This window comes from Podarcis filfolensis, assembly GCF_964270895.1.
Source record: "Podarcis filfolensis genome assembly, chromosome: 4".
NCBI lineage: Eukaryota > Metazoa > Chordata > Lepidosauria > Squamata > Lacertidae > Podarcis > Podarcis filfolensis.
In genome coordinates, this window is record NC_139607.1 from 101,033,713 (window position 1) to 101,054,314 (window position 20,602).

At 45.2% G+C, this 20,602-nt stretch overlaps 1 protein-coding gene across 1 annotated transcript in view; it reads left to right on the plus strand.

Annotated features, from left to right (window-relative positions):
- LOC310760729 (zinc finger protein with KRAB and SCAN domains 3-like) overlaps positions 1-2,440 on the plus strand; it is a 97,432-nt gene extending 94,992 nt beyond the window's left edge. Inside the window, exon 5 of the mRNA XM_083609809.1 lies at positions 750-2,440. Within this exon, the coding sequence (XP_083465935.1) occupies positions 750-1,330 (581 nt within the window). The 3' untranslated portion in view covers positions 1,331-2,440. The remainder of the gene's footprint in view (positions 1-749) is intronic.
- The last annotated feature ends 18,162 nt before the right edge of the window (positions 2,441-20,602 follow it).

Sequence of the window (20,602 nt, forward strand, 5' to 3'; positions counted from 1 at the left end):
CTCAACTTCCCATTACATTGTGCCATGTCATCTTGTATACACCCAGATTATTTTCTTCTGTCTTGTAGGCAAAGTCTCTCCACTCGTCCATCGTCACTTGCCTTTGTACACCTTTCCCTGCCTTAACAAGTCTGATTTTGTAGTGACTGAGTCTCCTTATACCTCTTCAAAAATATAGAAAGGCCAACTTTGGTTAACTTTTCCCCAATCTCTCTTCTACTAATTTCTTCATAACTGTAGCCTTGTTCACTTAATAGTGATCTTACATCACTTTTTGGGGACCATTCAACTCTTTGTGCCATTTCTATAATTTTATTATGTTTTACACCCTCACTAAATGAAAGAACACAAAAAACCAACCTACTTGATAGCAGTCACATAACACACTGACAAAAGTCAACCTAAGCAAGTTGTGCTTCCTTTTTCTGGTTATTTGGCTATAAGGTTTGATAGAATATGAACAAACTTTGATTGCATTGTTGATTGCATTCTTCATCAAATTATCTTTCCATTGATATATAATTTTATAATATTACTCCAAAAGAAGAACTACACTTTGTTCCAAAAGTCTTCCACAATTTTGGCCACTAATTTATATCAAACAAAGCAACATTCAACAACACATCAGAATCTCATAATAAATATGTTGGTTAATGACAAAAAATACAGGTAATGAACACACACCCAACTCCCTTCAGTACTTCTCCATTTGTTCCTGAGGCTCTAATCCCTTTTTGTCTCCAATGCAGATTGTGATGAAACGGAAATCGAGAACAAAGGTGACCACGACAAAATCCCCAGAAAGGAGAAGCCACACAAAAATTTGGAGTGTGGAGAAAGCTGTAGTCAGAGCTCCCATTCCCATCAACAAAATATCATTGGAAAGAAAGTCTATCAGTGCATGGAATGTGGAAAGAGCTTCAGGAAGAGCTCCTCTCTCACTTCCCATCACAGAATTCATACAGGGGAGACACCCTATCAGTGTGTGGAATGTGGAAAGAGCTTCAGAAAAAGCTCCTCTCTCACTTGCCATAACAGAATTCATACAGGGGAGACACCCTATCAGTGTGTGAAATTTGGTAAGAGCTTCAGGAAAAGCTCCTCTCTCACTTCCCATCACAGAATTCATACAGGGGAGAAACCATATCAGTGTGTGGAATGCGGAAAGAGTTTCACAGATAGTTCCTCTCTCATTTCCCATCAAAGAACTCATACAGGGGAGAAACCTTATCAGTGTGTGGAATGTGGAAAGAGCTTCACTGTTAGCTCTAAACTCACTTCCCATCAAAGAATCCATACAAAGGTCGGAAAAACCATTATACAGCTTTAGGAGCCAGGCTAATCCGCACCTTTTTGACCAGGCCTTTTTCTTATTAACATCTAATACTATTTTAACATGTGATGTTTTGTGTTATTATGTTGTGTTTTTATGTTCTAAGCATTCTGAGACGTGTGGGTGTAGGGAATACGGCCAACTCCTAAATGCCAAGGGGTCTTTGTCCCCCCCTTTTAAATATTGGAGGAGGCCACCCCCCAGGTTTTCTTTGTGTTTTTTTTGAAATGCAACCTTTTTTTCTTCCACTACTTGCCATACAATTTCGCTTTCAATTTGCCCTTTTAAGAAATTTTTATAAACCGCACAAAGGTCATGAGAAAAACAAAATACAAGAAAATACAAATGTGGACAGGTCCCATCTTTGCGGGCCAAACACAAAAGTTGCTTTAAAGGAGGCTTTCCCACACTTGGGTCCCCAGCAGCTCCCGGACTACAGTTCTCATCATCCCTCCCCATTGGTCCTGCTAGCTAGGGATGATGGGAGTTGCAGTCCAAAACCAGCTGGAGACCCAAGTTTGCTTTAAAGGGAAAGTAGGCTGGCCCTGTTATTTCCTCTGCTGGCCAAAAGCACTGCCCCAGCATCTGAACCACCCCCAGTACTCCTAATTGGAATTTATAGAGCGCAAAACTGAAGTTTGATCGGCACTTCAACCTCTAGGGAGCTTCTAGGTGCTTTCTGCGCCACCTAGAGTACCCACAGAATTGTGGCTTCTACTGGCAACACACACAGGAGAACAAATGAAAGACAAACACAATGAGCAAGAAAAAACCTGGAAAGGGCCATACCAAATGGACATCCGGTGTGAAGAGGTCACTTTCCCCACTGCTGAACAATGCCACAGGTAGAGGAGATGGAATGCTAGAAGTGTTCTCTGGGGCAAGGGGAGCTGCTGAGAAATTGAACTATGGGCGCAAAATATTACTTTTTTAAAAAGTCGCTGTCATTATAGACATTGCCATTCAAATGGTGTGCATGCATCATGTGATTGATAGTGCAAGGCGGGCCTTACCTGGCCCCCCACCGATATTTTATTCAAGTTGACACCACTGGGTTGGGTGGTTTCCAAATTAAATAAATACATAAATCTCCTTCCTTTGCACATGTTCCAGGTTTGGGCATTTCTTGAGAGAGATGTCTTTGCCTTGGCCTTTCCATGAGATTATTATTATTATTATTGGCTCTGGTCTTCCACTATAGGGAAGTTGCTCAGTTGTACCTAAGGGACCAAAAAGTTAATTGCAGCCTGGATACAATTGCCCATTCAAACGGAGTCCAATTAGAATTTATATAGCCCCATGGCTCGCCGACGTGGAGTTCCGGCCCCACCTGGTGGTGGCGGTCAGCCTGGACCTTGTACGCATCCTTGGCCTGGCGCAGTTGCTCCTGTGATGGCCTGGGAATCTGATTCAGACGTTGAACCAGAGGAATCCCAGCCTGCAGAGGAGTCCCCGCCTACAGGGCTGGCTGAGCTGGGGCAGGGCCTTGAATCTGAAGGGCCCGCACCTGTGCCGGATCTTCAGGAGCAGACACCAGATGAATCCACTCTGGCTCCGGGGGTGATTGAGGACCCATTGCCTGCAGGTGCTCCTCTCCCAGCCCTGTCAGGGGAAGGTGAGGCTGCCTCTGGGTCCAGTAACCCTCCAGCCTCTCCTGAGCTGCAGAGGCTGAGGGCACAGAGGCGGAGGGAACTAAGTTCTATCAGGAGGAGTGCTTGCCTTAAGACCAGGAGAGGCGAGTCACCTGTGGGCCGGGACCGCCCTAGGCCCCAGAGGAGATAAAGGCCAGTGAGCCCAGTCTCAGGTTGTTCCAACGTCGTAGGAAACCTGTTTCTGCCAACACCCAGACCTGTTCTTCTGGAGTTCCCGACCACACCCGGCTTCTTGCTTTGGACCCCCTTCACCTTTGGTGGACAGTCTCCAGACCCTCGACCCAGGACCAGACTCTGACCACGCCTCACAGTAACGCCCCCCCCGGGACCAGCACAGTTTGCTCCCGCCACACCCGCACTCCCCCTTCATTGCGGTGCGTTCGGGATGAGCCAGAAGCCATGGCCGACCAGGCAGCTGCGTTGGTGGCATTGGCCCAGGAGAACCAGGCCTTGACTCACACCGTTCAGCAGCTAAGCAATGCGGTTACGGCGCTTCAGCAGCAGTTGGGTGCCTACTGGCTCCTGGGGCCGATGCCCCAGTTTCTGGCAAGTACCCAGTGGCCCTGCCAGAGAAATTTGATGGGTCCCCGGCCAGCTTTCCCATGTTCCTCGCCCAGGCCAATCTGTATATTCAGGGGCGAGCCCGTGTTGGAAAACTAGCCTCTTCGGGAGAGGCTGGCCTCTCCCCCTGCTCCCGGGACTTGTTTACCGGTGATCTTCCTCTGGCTGACATCCCAGACAGACCAGGGAGATCTTGATAGGCGACATCTCCCAGCGTGGAAGATGCACACCCCCTTCTCCCCTTTCACAGGGGAAAGAAGAATAGTCAGAAAGTCCTTTTACATCTTGTTTATTTCTGACTTTACAGCTCTACAAAAAAAACATGTCCGATCAGTTCGAACTTCTCCAAGCAAGTGACTCAGACTTCCTTTACAAACGCAACAGGAAGGTCTCATATTACACACGGAACAAAGCTTTGTGTATCCCGTGAACTGCCTGGAAGATTCTTTCCCAGGACTAGCCACATCATTTGATGTAAACAAGCTGGCAGTTTGCAGCTGCGTTGTACTCATATCGTAACATACTCCCCCATATGAATCAACGTTAGCTGCGAACAAAGCTTGATCCAGAGAAGAATACAAACAGTTGTTATACACATAACAATCACCTGTTGTATCAGTTCCACCTTTGGAACTACCTGCCACTGGTTTCACCAGTGTAACTCTCTGGTTGTCAAATCGAATCAAATTTTATTAAACGGTCACAGACCAGATTAACTCGTACAGCTAGTCAGCAAAGCATAACACCGGAAAAAACAAAGGACAATTTCAATACAGATTAGGCCATAACAGCAATTTAAAATTTGACAGCATAAATAAAATTAAGTATTTGCCTTCGCCTGCATATTGGCATTGGAAAGCTCTTGTTTCCTGCGCCTAATAGCGGCTACACAGAATTTGGCAACATTGATCGTAATTTCAGGAACCTTATCTTCTACCAAGGCTCTCATACGTTGGAGTTCTGGTTCATTTTTAAGCTTTTGTAGAACTGGGGCAATAAGGGTCAGGCGTAGATCCTCGTAGTAACTACAGTGCAGCAATACATGCAGACTTGTTTCCACTTCCGATGAGCCACATGGGCAAACACGTGACTCATATGGTTTGCCCTCATATCTGCCTAGCAGCAGGGCAGAGGGCAAAACGTTAAATCTGGCCAGGGTAAAGGAGTGTCTGTACTTAGGTATTTGTAAATCAGCCAGATAATTTGCGGGTGAGAACCCTCTCCCAAAGTCTCTAATTGTGGCATATTTATCCATTTTGCCCATATGACATTGCAGCTCTATGTCCCTAATGCGTTGAAGCACTTGACTTCTGGCTCTCTCATATCCTGCCGCTATCAAGATCTGCGGGGAGAAGCCTAAGCTTCTTATCTTTTCAAACAGGGAAGCTTTCCAGGTAGAATGAAAGGTGTCTAAGAGTGTTAAAGGAGCCAAACCGGCCGGGGGAAAAATAAGTTTTAACCAGTAGTATATCTTTAGAATCCACAACCGTGCGTTGACGGGTGGTTGTCCAACTTCTAAGCGGACAGCTATATTAGATACACAGGGGGGGATCCCCAATAAACACCGATAGAATTTTGTTTGAAATGCCTCCATAGGCGCAAAATTTTTAAAACTGCAAACCTGGAATCCATAAGTGAGTTGTGGGAGTATTTTTGCAGCAAAAACCTGGGAGGCCGCCGGAACGTATTTACCCCCTTTCCCGTGAAAAAATCTTGTAAGGGCTTTATTGGCCCTTCCTGCGTTGGCAATGGCGTTTTTCTCTCTGGTTGTCTGTTTTCCAAGGAATGAGTGCTTCTGCATTACCCTGGCTAGGGAAGGTAGTGTTACGCTTAGCAACACTCAGTTGTGTCTTTGTCTCTGACTTAGACACACCTTTAACTCGTCTTGAGTTGTCAACAATAGTAACACATGCAACAGCTGACTTAGCAAACTCTTGAGAATACCTCTTGGGTGGTACGCCCTTTGTGACTCTCTCAGACCTGCGTATTAGGTGCTGATCCTGTTTGCTGACTGGTTCATCCTCAGGACCTTTTGGAGAACCATGCCCAACAGTAAACAGTGGTTCAGTCACTTCTAGTCTAGCTTTAACCTGTGTGGGTCTAGACATTGTGTGAGAACCCTTCTCAATGACTGTGTCAACAGAACTCTCTGAGCTTTCTGTGTCAATTTCAGTACCAGAATAATCAGAATAATCAGAATTATCATCTGAATTGCCATCAGTGGGAAATGTGTGAAAAACCTCTCTCTCCTGTCCAGGAGTGCTCTCTAGAAACTTTGTGAGAATCACCTGACCAGTTTCAAATAAAATTACTCTGTAGAGACCCTTTTCATAACCCACAAAAATGCCTTTTGCATTCTTAACTCCATTTGGAGTTTCTGTACGGACGTGAGATCCAAAAAACACACACACAAAAACACACCTTAAAATGTGTTACAGAAGGTTTCCTGTGGAATAGCTTCTCAAAAGGAGAACTTTCCATACCTTTTGAAACCTTTCTCACCCAAGTGTAACAAAAAGAAGATAAAGATTCAGCCCAGAACTCATGTGGTAAATGTGAACTCAGCAATTGTGCCTTCATGCCATTTTGCAACTCTTTGTTCACCTTTACACAAATACTCTTGTTCCATGAAGCTTCAGAAACAGCAATCTTATGCTCTGTCCCTTGCTTCTCAAGGAAATCCTGAAAATCCTGTAAAAGAAAAACTGGCTTTTCATCTGTGAAAAGAAAATCAATATCTGCATTATGAACAGTTTTACCTTTGTCACAAAACTCCTGAAACCTTGCTAAGGCTTCTTTTGGTGATTCCAATACATAAATCCATACATATTGAGAATAATGATCAACACATAGAAGATAGTATTTTGCATTGCCTCTAGATGGTGGTAGAGGACCAATTACATCAGCATACACTCGCTGAAAAACACTGGTTATCTTTTGTTGTTGTTGTTTAGTCGATTAGTCGTGTCCGACTCTTCGTGACCCCATGGACCAGAGCACGCCAGGCACCTCTGTCCTCCACTACCTCCCGCAGTTTGGTCAGACTCATGTTTGTGGCTTCGAGAACACTATCCAACCATCTCATCCTCTGTCGCCCCCTTCTCCTTGTGCCCTCCATCTTTCCCAGCATCAGTGTCTTCTCCAGGGAGTCTTCTCTTCTCATGAGGTGGCCAAAGTACTGGAGCCTCAGCTTCACGATCTGTCCTTCCAGTGAGCACTCAGGGCTGATTTCATTAAGAATGGATGCGTTTGATCTTCTTGCAGTCCATGGGACTCTCAAGAGTCTTCTCCAGCACCATAATTCAAAAGCATCAATTCTTCGGCGATCAGCCTTCTTTATGGTCCAGCTCTCACTTCCATACATCACTACTGGGAAAACCATGGCTTTAACTATACGGACCTTTGTTGGCAAGGTGACGTCTCTACTTCTCAAGATGCTGTCTAGGCCTGTCATTGCCCTTCTCCCAAGAAGCAGGCGTCTTTTAATTTCGTGGCTGCTGTCACCATCTGCAGTGATCATGGAGCCCAAGAAAGTAAAATCTCTCACTGCCTCCATTTCTTCCCCTTCTATTTGCCAGGAGGTGATGGGACCAGTGGCCATGATCTTCGTTTTTTTGATGTTGAGCCTCAGACCATATTTTGCGCTCTCCTCTTTCACCCTCATTAAAAGGTTCTTTAATTCCTCCTCACTTTCTGCCATCAAGGTTGTGTCATCTGCATATCTGAGGTTGTTGATATTTCTTCCGGCAATCTTAATTCCAGCTTGGGATTCATCCAGCCCAGCCTTTCGCATGATGTATTCTGCGTATAAATTAAATAAGCAGGGAGACAAAATACAGCCTTGTCGTACGCCTTTCCCAATTTTGAACCAATCAGTTGTTCCATATCCAGTTCTAACTGTAGCTTCTTGTCCCACATAGAGATTTCTCAGGAGACAGATGAGGTGATCAGGCACTCCCATTTCTTTAAGAACTTGCCATAGTTTGCTGTGGTCGACACAGTCAAAGGCTTTTGCATAGTCAATGAAGCAGAAGTAGATGTCTTTCTGGAACTCTCTAGCTTTCTCCATAATCCAGCGCATGTTTGCAATTTGGTCTCTGGTTCCTCTGCCTCTTCTAAATCCAGCTTGCACTTCTGGGAGTTCTCGATCCACATACTGTTTGAGCCTTCCTTGTAGAATTTTAAGCATAACCTTGCTAGCGTGTGAAATGAGTGCAATTGTGCGGTAGTTGGAACATTCTTTGGCACTGTCCTTCTTTGGGATTGGGATGTAGACTGATCTTCTCCAATCTTCTGGCCACTGCTGAGTTTTCCAAATTTGCTGGCATATTGAGTGTAGCACCTTAACAGCATCATCTTTTAAAATTTTAAATAGTTCAGCTGGAATACCATCACTTCCACTGGCCTTGTTATTTGCAGTGCTTTCTAAGGCCCATTTGACTTCACTTTCCAGGATGTCTGGCTCAAGGTCAGCAACCACACTACCTGGGGTGTACGAGACATGCATATCTTTCTGGTATAATTCCTCTGTGTATTCTTGCCACCTCTTCTTGATGTCTTCTGCTTCTGTTAGGTCCTTACCACTTTTGTCCTTTATTATGGTAATCTTTGTACGAAATGTTCCTTCCATACCTCCAATTTTCTTGAACAGATCTCTGGTTCTTCCTATTCTGTTGTTTTCCTCTATTTGTTTGCATTGCTCGTTTAAGAAGGCCTTCTTGTCTCTCCTTGCTATTCTTTGGAAATCTGCATTCAATTTCCTGTATCTTTCACTATCTCCCTCGCATTTTGCTTGCCTTCTGTCCTCCGCTATTTGTAAGGCCTCGTTGGACAGCCACTTTGCTTTCTTGCATTTCCTTTTCATTGGGATGGTTTTCGTTGCTGCCTCCTGTACAATGTTACGAGCCTCCATCCATAGTTCTTCAGGCACTCTGTCCACCAAATCTAAATCCTTAAACCTGTTCGTCACTTCCACTGTGTATTCATAAGGGATTTGACTTAGATTGTATCTTACCGGCCCAGTGGTTTTTCCTACTTTCTTCAGTTTAAGCTTGAATTTTGCTATAAGAAGCTGATGATCTGAGCCACAGTCAGCTCCAGGTCTTGTTTTTGCTGACTGTATAGAGCTTCTCCATCTTTGGCTGCAGAGAATATAATCAATCTGATTTCGATACTGCCCATCTGGTGATGTCCATGTGTAGAGTCGTCTCTTGTGTTGTTGAAAAAGCGTGTTTGTGATGACCAGCTTGTTCTCTTGACAGAACTCTATTAGCCTTTGCCCTGCTTCGTTTTGATCTCCAAGGCCAAACTTGCCAGTTGTTCCTTTTATCTCTTGATTCCCTACTTTAGCATTCCAATCCCCTATAATGAGAAGAACATCCTTCTTTGGTGTCACTTCTATAAGGTCTTGTAAGTCTTCATAGAATTGGTCTATTTCAGTTTCTTCAGCACCAGTGGTTGGTGCATAAACTTGGATTACTGTGATGTTAAAAGGTCTGCCTTGGATTCGTATCGAGATCATTCTATCATTTTTGAGATTGCATCCCAGTACAGCTGTCGCCACTCTTTTGTTGACTATGAGGGCCACTCCATTTCTTTTACGGGTTTCTTGCCCACAGTAGTAGATGTGATGGTCATCCGAACTGAATTCGCCCATTCCCGTCCATTTTAGTTCACTGATGCCCAGGATGTCAATATTTATTCTTGCCATCTCATTTTTGACCACCTCCAACTTACCCAGGTTCATGGTTCTTACATTCCAGGTTCCTATGCAATATTTTTCTTTACAGCATTGGACTTTCCTTTCGCTTCCAGGCATATCCGCAACTGAGAGTCCTTTCGGCTTTGGCCCAGCCGCTTCATCAGCTCTGGATCTACTTGTACTTGCCCTCCGCTCTTCCCCAGTAGCATGTTGGACGCCTTCCAACCTGAGGGGCTCATCTTCCAGCGTCATAACTTTTATATGCCTGTTGTCTTTGTCCATGGAGTTTTCTTGGCAAGGATACTGGAGTGGCTTGCCGGTTCCTCCTCCAGGTGGATCACGTTTGGTCAAAACTCTCCACTATGACCTGTTCATCTTGTGTGCCCTGCTCGGCGTAGTTCATAGCTTCTCTGAGTTCTTCAAGCCCCTTCGCCACGGCAAGGCAGTGATCCATGAAGGTTATCTTTGCAGCCTTCTTATCCTTGGATACACCTGCAAGAGAAAACATTTTAGTATCACATGCAGTGCACATTCTGTAATCTGACTCTTCAAAAATCAATAGATACAGTCCATCTTTCTCTCTGGCAGAAAGATACAGCTCTCCATCTTTAAAGATTTTGCAACTCTCCTTATCATAGGACAACACCAGTCCTTTCTTTGTCATCTGAGAAACACTCAGCAGATTGAACTTTAAATCAGGAACATAATACACATTGTTTATAGTCAAGTTCAGGCTTTTCAGATACACAGTCCCAAACCCGATCGCTTTGACCATTGGCTTGTTTCACAGTGAAGCTTTGCTTCTCAAACGTAGAAAATAATTCCCTGTGTGTTGCTAGGTGCTGGGTGCAGCCCATGTCTAAAATAAACGCGTTTTCAACCAATGAAGAGGCTTTCGGCGATATTAAAGCCTTTGCTGGCCTTGCCTGTGACTTGGCATGACCTTTGCTTGAAGCCTCAGGCTTTGCAGAGCTCCCTTTTGCTCCTTTCTGCTGACGTGGCTTTTTACAGTTCCTCTGAATATGCCCAGGCTGACCACAATTGTAACAATGGACAACGTTCAGAGCTACATCTTGCTCTTCTCTAGCAATAGCAGTGGGGGTGCTTGCATTCCGAGCTTCACTGCCCCCATCAGCAACAACTATTGCAGCAAGGCGGTCTCTCTCATTAAGAACCACAGAACAAATTCTCTCCACTGTAAGATCCCGGGCAGGTAGAGAACCAAGTTGACTTGCAACCGTTTTATAAGTCCGATTAAGGCTGTTAATTATCATAAAGCAAAATATCTCTTCCTGAAGAGGGAAATTGCGTTGCGCCATCTGCTGGCGTAAGAATTTCATCTCTGTCAAATGCACTTGGACATCACCATCAGGTGCTAGTTGCATGTTCGTGAGCTTTTCAAAATGCAGCAGCGCTGTGCCTGCGGCATCCATTTGATGGATTCTCTGCAGCGTTTCCCAAACCTCGCGCGCGAATTGCAAATCTGCTATATGCACAAGTTGCTCATCAGAGACACACAGAATAATAGCCGACCTGGCTTTCACATTCTGAGAATTCCAAGCCGCTGTGGGTGCAGCTGGGACGGGATTTTCAATCACTCCAAATACCCTCTGACTCTGAAGCAGGGCTTTCATTTTCACAGACCATGAGGAATAATTGTCATTAGTTAGGGGAGGTGGGTAAGGTAAACCTGCCCCTTTATTGGCATCCATCTTGAATCCAAGTTACAGCTTTCAGCTAAGAGCTGAAAAATCTAACAGTCTGTGATCAGCAAGCTTCGCTGAAAAACCAACAGCTTATTTCAGTCTCTGAGCTTTTTACAGCTCTGGCTTGCTTCTCTCTTGCCTCTGAAGCTAATGAGCCCATAAATCAGCCCGTAAAGTACTCACGACTTGTTGGCAGGCAACGGCAGTTTTATCAGCTCCCCTGGAATGCTTGGTATGTGGCCTTCTCTCCGCTCTGTTTAATACAAAACAGCAGCCTTTCTCAGCGAACCGGAGAACGATTCAATCCGCGTTCACCATCAGCCATAAATCAGCAACTGTCAGGGGTCCGTGGAACGTCATAAATCAGCAAAACACGTCTCCACCGGGTGTTGCAGCTGTTACTTTGTAGCCACCATCTGCGTGCTACCACTTGTTGGAAAACTAGCCCCTTCGGGAGAGGCTGGCCTCTCCCCCTGCTCCCGGGACTTGTTTACTGGTGATCTTCCTCTGGCTGGCATCCCAGAGAGACAGACCAGGGAGATCTTGATAGGCGACATCTCCCAGCGTGGAAGATGCACACCCCCTTCTCCCCTTTCACAGGGGAAAGAAGAATAGTCAGAAAGTCCTTTTACATCTTGTTTATTTCTGACTTTACAGCTTGGAGAAGTTCGAACATGTCCGATCAGTTCGAACTTCTCCAAGCAAGTGACTCAGACTTCCTTTACAAATGCAACAGGAAGGTCTCATATTACACATGGAACAAAGCTTTGTGTATCCCGTGAGCTGCCTGGAAGATTCTTTCCCAGGACTAGCTACATCATGTGATGTAAACAAGCTGGCAGTTTGCAGCTGCATTGTACTCATATCGTAACAGCAAGAACCTGGAGCGCGGGTTCATTCGGCCCTCTACCACGCCCACCGACACTCCAGTACTCTTTGTTAAGAAGTGTGGGGAGCTTCGTCCCTGCCATGATTACCAGGCCCTGAACAAGATTACCATCCCGTGTGCGAGTACTTGGAGCTCGCAAAGCTGACAGATGCAATAAGGGGTAAACCTAAAAAATTGGTGAAAGAAGAATGGGAATGTTTAAATAATTATTTAGGGGACAAGGGTTCAGCAAGAAATATCTGGCTATTTTTAGAATGATGCCGCATAGAGAAATGTTCCTTGATACCAAGATGAGGGATTCCTTCGGAATGCAGATAGAGATAATAGATAAGAATAATGATCTGTTGTGAGCTTGACGGAAGTGTACAATAGATGAGCCTTCCTGCTTTAGCTCATCTTCCTTTTTCTTTTTCTTTTTTCTTTTCTTTTATCTTTTCCATAGTTGCTTATGTTCTGTGTCATGTACTTTGATATTTTTTGTAGTTTTTAAAGTTTTTTTCCATTACTATTAAGGAATTTTCCTTTGTAATTTTGGTTGTCTATATTTATATGTACCTGTTTAATGCAAATTAAAAGTTTTTTTAAAAAAGATTACCATCCCAGACCAGTATCCCTTGCCCTTTATTGCAGAGTTGCTGGAGCGGGTGCAAGGGGCGCAGATGTTCACCAAGCTGCACCTTCGGGGAGCCTACAATTTGATTAGGATCCGAGCCAGGGATGAGTGGAAGACAGCATTTGGGACCCAGTATGGGCAGTTCGAATACCTGGTAATGCCTTTTGGGTTGTGCAATGCGCCTGCCGTGTTCCAACGGTACATCAACCACGTGTTCCAGGACTTGCTAGACAAGTACGTGGTGGTGTACCTAGATGACATTCTGATTTACTCCCACGACCCAGCTCACCATGAGGGTCATGTCCGGTCCATGTTGCAGCGCTTGCGGGAGCAACGCCTGTATGCTAAGCTCAGCAAGTGAAAGTTCCACAAGCAGTCAGTGGACGTCCTCAGTCACCAACTCTCCCATGATGGGGTGCAGATGGATCCCGGGAAGGTGGCAGCAGTTCAGGAGTGGGCGGCACCCCGGAACCGCAAGGACCTACAGTGGTTCCTGGGTTTTGCCAACTATTATTGGACCTTCATTGTGGACTATGCTCATCGCGCCACCCCACTGACCCGACTGCTGTGCCCCAAGACACCGTTCTCCTGGGACAAGGAGGCAGAGGTGGAGTTTCAGGGGTTGAAAGCCTGTCTCCAGAGGGCGCCGCTTTTACAGCATCCTAATCCCTCTCGTCCCTTCGTGGTGGAGACCGATGCCTTCAGTACGGCTCTCGGTGCCGTCTTGTCCCAGCAGCACAGACCTGATGTGCTACTGTTACTCTGCGCCTACTATTCCTGCCAGCTTCTTCTGGCGGAGTGTAACTATACCGTGTGGGAGCGGGAACTACTGGCCATCAAGGTGGCCTTTGAGGTCTGGGGCCATCATCTTGAGGGGGCAAGACACCTGGTGGATGTGAGAACCGACCACCGGAACCTGGAGTACATCCAGACTGGGTTGACCACTTGGCATTGGAGGAGTTCACTTACAACAATGTGGTGAACGCCTCCACCCAGCAGACCCTGTTCCAGGCCACTTACGGTTACCATCCGTGTTTGTTCCCGGACGTGCTGCCAGCATCTGTGGTCTCCACAGTGACAGATTGGCTCCAGGAGCTCCAGTCTCAGCACCAACTATTGATGGAGCTGTGCTGGTCCCGGGGGGGGGGGTTACCATGAGGCGTGGTCAGAGTCCGGTCCTGGGTCGAGGGTCTGAAAACTGTCCACCAAAGGCAAAGCGGGGTCCAAAGCAAGAAGCCGGGCGTGGTCGGGAACTCCGGAAGAACAGGTCTGGGTGCTGGCAGAAACAGGTTTCCAACGATGTTGCTCCCGCAACCTGAGACTGGGCTGTGTGATGGCCTGGGAATCCGATTCAGAGGCCGAACCGGAGGAACTCCAGCCTGCACAGGAGTCCCCGCCTCCAGGGTCGGCTGAGCTGGGGCAGGGCCTTGACTCTGAGGCACCTGCACCTGTGACGGATCCTCAGGAGCAGGCACCAGGTGAATCTACTCTGGCTCCAGAGGGGATTGAGGACACATTGCCTACAGATGCACCTCTCCCAGCCCTGTCAGGGGAAGGCGAGTCTCCCCCTGGGTCCAGTAACCCTCCAGCATCTCCTGAGCTGCAGAGGCTCAGGGCAGAGAGGCGGAGGGAACTGGTTTCTCCCAGGAGGAGTGCTCGCCTTAAGGCCAGAAGAGGCGGGTCACCTGAGGGCCGGGACCGCCCCTGGCCTCAGAGAAGATAAAGGCCAGTCAGCCCGGTCCCAGGTTGCGGGAGCAATGTCGTTGAAGAGCTGTTTCTTTCACTCACCTCAAATATTTCTCTACAAGGTCGAAGGAAATGCAGAAACCTTCCCATTGTCTCTGTCCTCACAAATCCTGCCTTAAGGGCACATTTAAGGTGTGAATAGGGTGAGCCTGTGACCTGGCTCAGGAATGAAGTATTATCATTACAAAAGAATAGCCAGCCTTCCCAAGTAATCTAGTCAAGTGACCATTAACAGGTAACCTGGCAGACAGGGTAAAAACAACACTCAGATTTTCGGTTGAGGGTGGCCACTCTCCCTGCTCCCGGGGCCTGTTTACCGGTGATCCTCTCTGGCTGACATCCCGGACAGTCCAGGGAGATCTTGATAGGCGACATCTCCCGGAATGGAAGATGCACACCCCCTTTGCATACCAGCAGGAGAATGAAGATAGTCAGAAAGGCTTTTTACATCGTTTATTTCTGACTGTATATCTCCACAAAAAACATGTCCGATCAGTTCAGTCTCCTCCGAGCAAGTGACACAGACTTCCTTCACATACGCAACAGGAAGGTCTCATATTACACTGAGAACAAAGCCTTGTGAATCCCCTGAACTGCCTGGAAGATTCTTTCCCTGGACTAGCCACATCATATGATGTAAAGACTGAGCTGCTAGTTTGCAGCTGCATTGTATTCATATCCTGACAGTTTCTGGGGGTGGTCTTGGACTCCAGGTTGGGCAATTAAAAATGTCTCTATTAAGGACTTGCACACATGGCTCGGGGTCCTCCTCCTCTCTCCTGCGTGTGGGTGGAGAACCCTGTTGCAACAGTTAATAAAGAACAGGCTTACTAGCTGCTTTGCTTCTCAATATTCTCTGGTTGGTCTGTTTATTTTCTCCTACCGATAGAGAACCTACAAAAGGACTGTATATGGGCCCTGTCAGCATCGCCCTTGAGCCAGTGCCATCAACTCGACTCATACACTTCAGCCCCGACTGGGCTAGGCGAGCTGGGTAGCACTTCCAGAGACCACCTTCTGCACAGGAACAGGTCAAAGTGCTGTGGACTCACAGCTTAGAGTTGTGAGCACCGGATTCACTTCCACAAGAAGACAGTCGTCGCACAGCAGAGTATAGCCAAGTATAGCAGAGTATATAAACGACTCGGAGAGCAGCTCTGTAGAATATCTTCTTTATTCTATCTACAACTACTATACAACTATATACAGAGCTTAATGAGGTCTAAGCATAAAGAATGCTGCACTTCACTGAGTGTCTGCAGCTGCTCTTAGCAGCAACCTTATCTCTAGACACGATCTGTAACACTCAGTCTCTCTCTCTCCGACACACTGACTGACTGACTCTTTGATGTGGTGCTGGAGCAGAATAAGTAGAGAGGCAGAACACACCTCCTTCTCTCTGGAGAATCAGCAGACTCATCAGGAGATTCTTGGATATGGGAGGGGTGAAATCTCCTCATCCTCCCCCATTTCATCCGACCATTTCAAGAATCTTTTACATAACTGCAATTTACACACACACTCCAAAAGTTGTTCTCTGCTTACAACCTTGGTTTACATATGCAGGTATCTCTCTCCCCCTTTATCTAAGACACTTTAACAATACCATTAAACAGTCACTGCAACCACTCTGTGTCCATTAGGAAAGAGTTAAAACATAAACCTCAACCTGTAATTTACACAAAATACACACTGTGAATACACAAATGAATAAGCAGCTTCTAAAAAAATCTTTATACACGGTACCCCATAAGGAAAAAGGAGCAGGTTTTTTCCCTTATATCACCTGCAATCATGTGTGGTGTGTTAGCAATTCACTCCTCCCGTTGCTGGATATTTGGCTAGTATGTCACATGCCCCTGTTACCTTCCTAGGCTTGGGAAGTGTAAGAACGGAAGTCGGTCTTATCTCTTTCGCTCTGCTGTGCTTTTGCACTGTTCTTTGTCTCCCTGTCAGTTGCTGAAGAAGAGAGAGGATGCCATCATGATCAATTTTGTGTCATCTGAAAATGTGATAGCATCCCCTCATTTCCTTCATGTCATTTACCAAGACGTTGAACAACAACGGGCCCAGGACAGAACCCTGCAGCACCCCTCTTGTCACTTTTCCCCAGGATGAGGAGGAACCATGAAGGAGTCCTCTTTGGGTTGGGTCAGTCAAATCCACCTAACAGTTACCTCATTCAGTCACACTTTACCAGCTTCCTCACATAAATATCACAGAGGACTCTGTCAAAAGCCTTGCTGAAATGGAGATGCACTATTTCCACAGCAGGCCCCTGATCAACAAAGTTTGTAACTCCATCCAAAAAAAGAAAAGGAGAGATTTCTCTGGCTTGTCTTGTTTTTGAGAAAGCCATGCTTTCATCCTGTATGCTTATAATGTAAAATCTTCAGATGATGGGCAAATATATTTTAAAAAGCATAAATGAGGATCTTGGCAAGCTGGAATATTTGCAAAGGGAGGCGAATTATGTATTTATTTAATCTGTAAACAACCCGACCCAGTGGTGCCAACTTGAATAAAATATTGGTGGGCGCCAGGTAAGTCCCGCCTTGCACTATCAATCACATGATGCATGCACACCATTTGAATGGCAATGTCTATAATGACAGCGACTTTTTAAAAAAGTAATATTTTGCGCCCATAGTTCAATTTCTCAGCAGCTCCCCTTGCCCCAGAGAACACTTCTAGCATTCCATCTCCTCTACCTGTGGCATTGTTCAGCAGTGGGGAAAGTGACCTCTTCACACCGGATGTCCATTTGGTATGGCTCTTTCCAGGTTTTTTCTTGCTCATTGTGTTTGTCTTTCATTTGTTCTCCTGTGTGTGTTGCCAGTAGAAGCCACAATTCTGTGGGTACTCTAGGTGGCGCAGAAAGCACCTAGAAGCTCCCTAGAGGTTGAAGTGCCAATCAAACTTCAGTTTTGTGCTCTATAAATTCCAATTAGGAGTACTGGGGGTGGTTCAGATGCTGGGGCAGTGCTTTTGGCCAGCAGAGGGTATCACAAGGCCAGCCTACTTTCCCTTTAAAGCAAATTTGGGTCTCCAGCTGTTTTTGGACTACAACTCCCATCATCTCTAGTTAGCAGGACCAATGGGGAGAGACGATGGGAACTGTAGTCCGGGAGCTGCTGGGGACCCAAGTGTGGGAAAGCCTCCTTTAAAGCAACTTTTCCATTTTGCCCGCAAAGATGGGACCTGTCCATGTTTGTATCTTCTTGTATTTTGTTTTCCTCATGACCTTTGTGCGGTTTTAAAAAAATTCTTAAAAGGGCAAATTGAAAGCGAAATTGTATGGCAAGTAGCAGAAGAATAAAAGGTTGCATTTGAAAAAAAAACCACAAAGAAAACCTGGGGGGTGGCCTCCTCAAATATTTTATGGGGGGGGCAAAGACTCCTAGGAATTTAAGAGTGGCTGTATTCCCTACACCCACGTCTCAGAATGCTTAGAACATAAAAACACAACATAAAAACACAAAACACCACATGTTAAAATAGCATTAGATGTCAATAAGAAAAAGGCCTGGTTAAAAAGGTGTGGATTTGCCTGGCTCCTAAAGCTATATAATGGTTTTTCCGACCTTTGTATGGATTCTTTGGTGGGAAGTGAGTTTAGAGCTAACAGTGAAGCTCTTTCCACATTCCATACACTGATAGGGTTTCTCCCCTGTATGAATTCTTTGATGGAAAGTGAGAGAGGAGCTCTTCCTAAAGCTCTTTCCACATTCTACGCACTGATAGGGTTTCTCCCCTGTATGAATTCTTTGATGGGAAGTGAGATGGGAGCTCTGACTGAAGCTCTTTCCACATTCTACGCACTGATAGGGTTTCTCCCCTGTATGAATTCTTTGATGGGAAGTGAGATGGGAGCTCTGACTGAAGCTCTTTCCACATTCTACGCACTGATACGGTTTGTCCCCTGTATGAATTCTTTGATGGGAAGTGAGATTGGAGCTATCAATGAAGCTCTTTCCACATTCCACACACTGATAGGGTTTCTCCCTTGTATGAATTCTTTGATGCCTAGTGAGATCGGAGCTCTGACTGAAGCTCTTTCCACATTCTACGCACTGATAGGGTTTTTCCCATGTGTGAATTCTTTGATGGGAAGTGAGATGGGCACTATGACTGAAGCTCTTTCCACATTCCACACACTGATATGGTTTCTCCCCTATATGAATTCTTTGATGGAAAGTTAGAGAGGAGCTATGAGTAAAGCTCTTTCCACATTCCACACACTGATAGGGTTTCTCCCCTGTATGAATTCTTTGATGGGAAGTGAGAGAGGAGCTACATGTGAAGCTCTTTCCACATTCTACGCACTGATAGGGTTTCTCCCCTGTATGAATTCTGTGATGGTAAGTGAGATCGGAGCTCTTCCTGAAACTCTTTCCACATTCCACACACTGATAGGGTTTCTCCCCTGTATGAATTTTTTGATGATATGTGAGAGAGGAGCTACGAGTGAAGCTCTTTCCACATTCCATGCACTGATAGAGTTTCTTTCCAATGACATTTTGTTGATGGGAAGTGGAATGGGAGCTCAGACTGCTGCTTTCTCCACACTCCAAATTTTTGTGTGGCTTCTCCTCTCTGGGGAATTTTTCGTTGTCAGCTTTGCTCTCAATTTCCAATTCATCACAATCTGCAATGGAGACAAAAAGGATTTAGAGCCTCAGGAACAAATGGAAAAGAACTGAAGGGAGTTGGGTGTGTGTTCATTACCTGTATTTTTTGTCATTAACCAACATATTTATTATGAGATTCTGATGAGTTGTTGAATGTTGCTTTGTTTGATATACAGTAGTGGTCAAAATTGTGGAAGACTTTTGGAATAAAGTGTATTTCAGAGGTTTGCTGGCTCATAACACCACTTCATTTGGAGTAATGTCATAAAATTATATATCAGTGGAAAGATAATTCGATCAAGAATGCAATCGAGATTGCGATCCAACAAAGTTTGTTCAATTACCCGTATTCTATCAAAAGTATAGCCAAATAACCAGAAAAAGAAAGCACAACTTGCTTAGGTTGACTTTTGTCAGTGTGATTTGTGATTGCTATCAAGTTGGTTGGTTTTTTGTGTTCTTTCATTTAGTGAGGGTGTAAAACATAATAAAATTATAGAAATGGCACAAAGAGTTGACTGGTCCCCAGAAAGTGAGTAAGATTGTACTATTAAGTGAAGAAGGCTACAGTTATGGAGAAATTAGAAGAGAGATTGGGGAAAACTTAACCGAAGTTGGCCTTTCTATATTTTTGAAGACGTATAAGGAGACTAGGTCACTAGAAAATCAGACTTGATAAGGCAGGGAATGTGTACAAAGGCAAGTGACGATGGACGAGTCGAGAGACTGTGCCTACATGACAGAAGAAAATCATCTGGGTGTATACAAGATGACATGGCACAATGTAATGGGAAGTTGAGTGCAAGGACTGGTCTAAATGTTAGAATTCTAAGGAAAAAGCCTTTGTTATCTCTCAAGCAAAGGTTGAAAAGATTAAACCCATGTTAACTGGACAGCGGAACAATGGGACACTACCTTACTTGACAGGTTGTCTCAAGATATGGCAAAGAGAAATTTCCAAATTCCTGTGGGAAGGGAAGAAACCTAGGATTAAACAGCTGATCTTAATAGACATAAAAGAGAGAGGAGGCTTTTCCCTACCCGACCTAAAAATTTACTATGAGACAGCCTGTTTCACCTGGCTAAAAGGATTGGTACACGTTGCAGGATCCAGACCTCCTGGACCTGGAAGGTTTTGACAATCGTTGGGGATGGCACGCCTACCTGATATATGGAAAAGCGAAAATTCATAAAAATTTTACCAACCATATAATAAGAAAGTCACTCTTTGCTGTATGGGAAAAATATAAAGACCTGATGGAGCCTAAAGTCCCGTGGTAGACTTCTCCAATAGAAGCCATAGCAGTAAAACGGAAAAATACTCAGGAAAGCTGGCCAACAGATAAAATACTTCTAAAAAACGAAGATAACCAAATAAAATTAAAAAACTTTGAGGAAATAAGAGCACACATTTCAGACTGGTTCCAATACCATCAGTTATTTGAAAAATTTAAATCTGACAAACAAAAGGGGTTCTCAACAGAAATGTCCGTCAAAAGGAGAGAAGTCATCTACTATTAGGCAAAGGAAAATTACTGACTTCTTTAAATTTGACAACCCACCAAGATCAGCGTTCCCCCCTTCTCCATTGTGACTACCCAAACCTCAGTCAAATCCTCTCCCGTTCTCCCTCTTAAGCTGGAACATAGCAGGCTGGAAGGGGAAAAAATCTGACCCGGACCTTGTAAAACTAATAAACTCACACCAAGTAATTCTCTTGCAGGAAACATGGGAAGAAGGGAGAGTAGATATTAATGTAAAAGGCGAAAG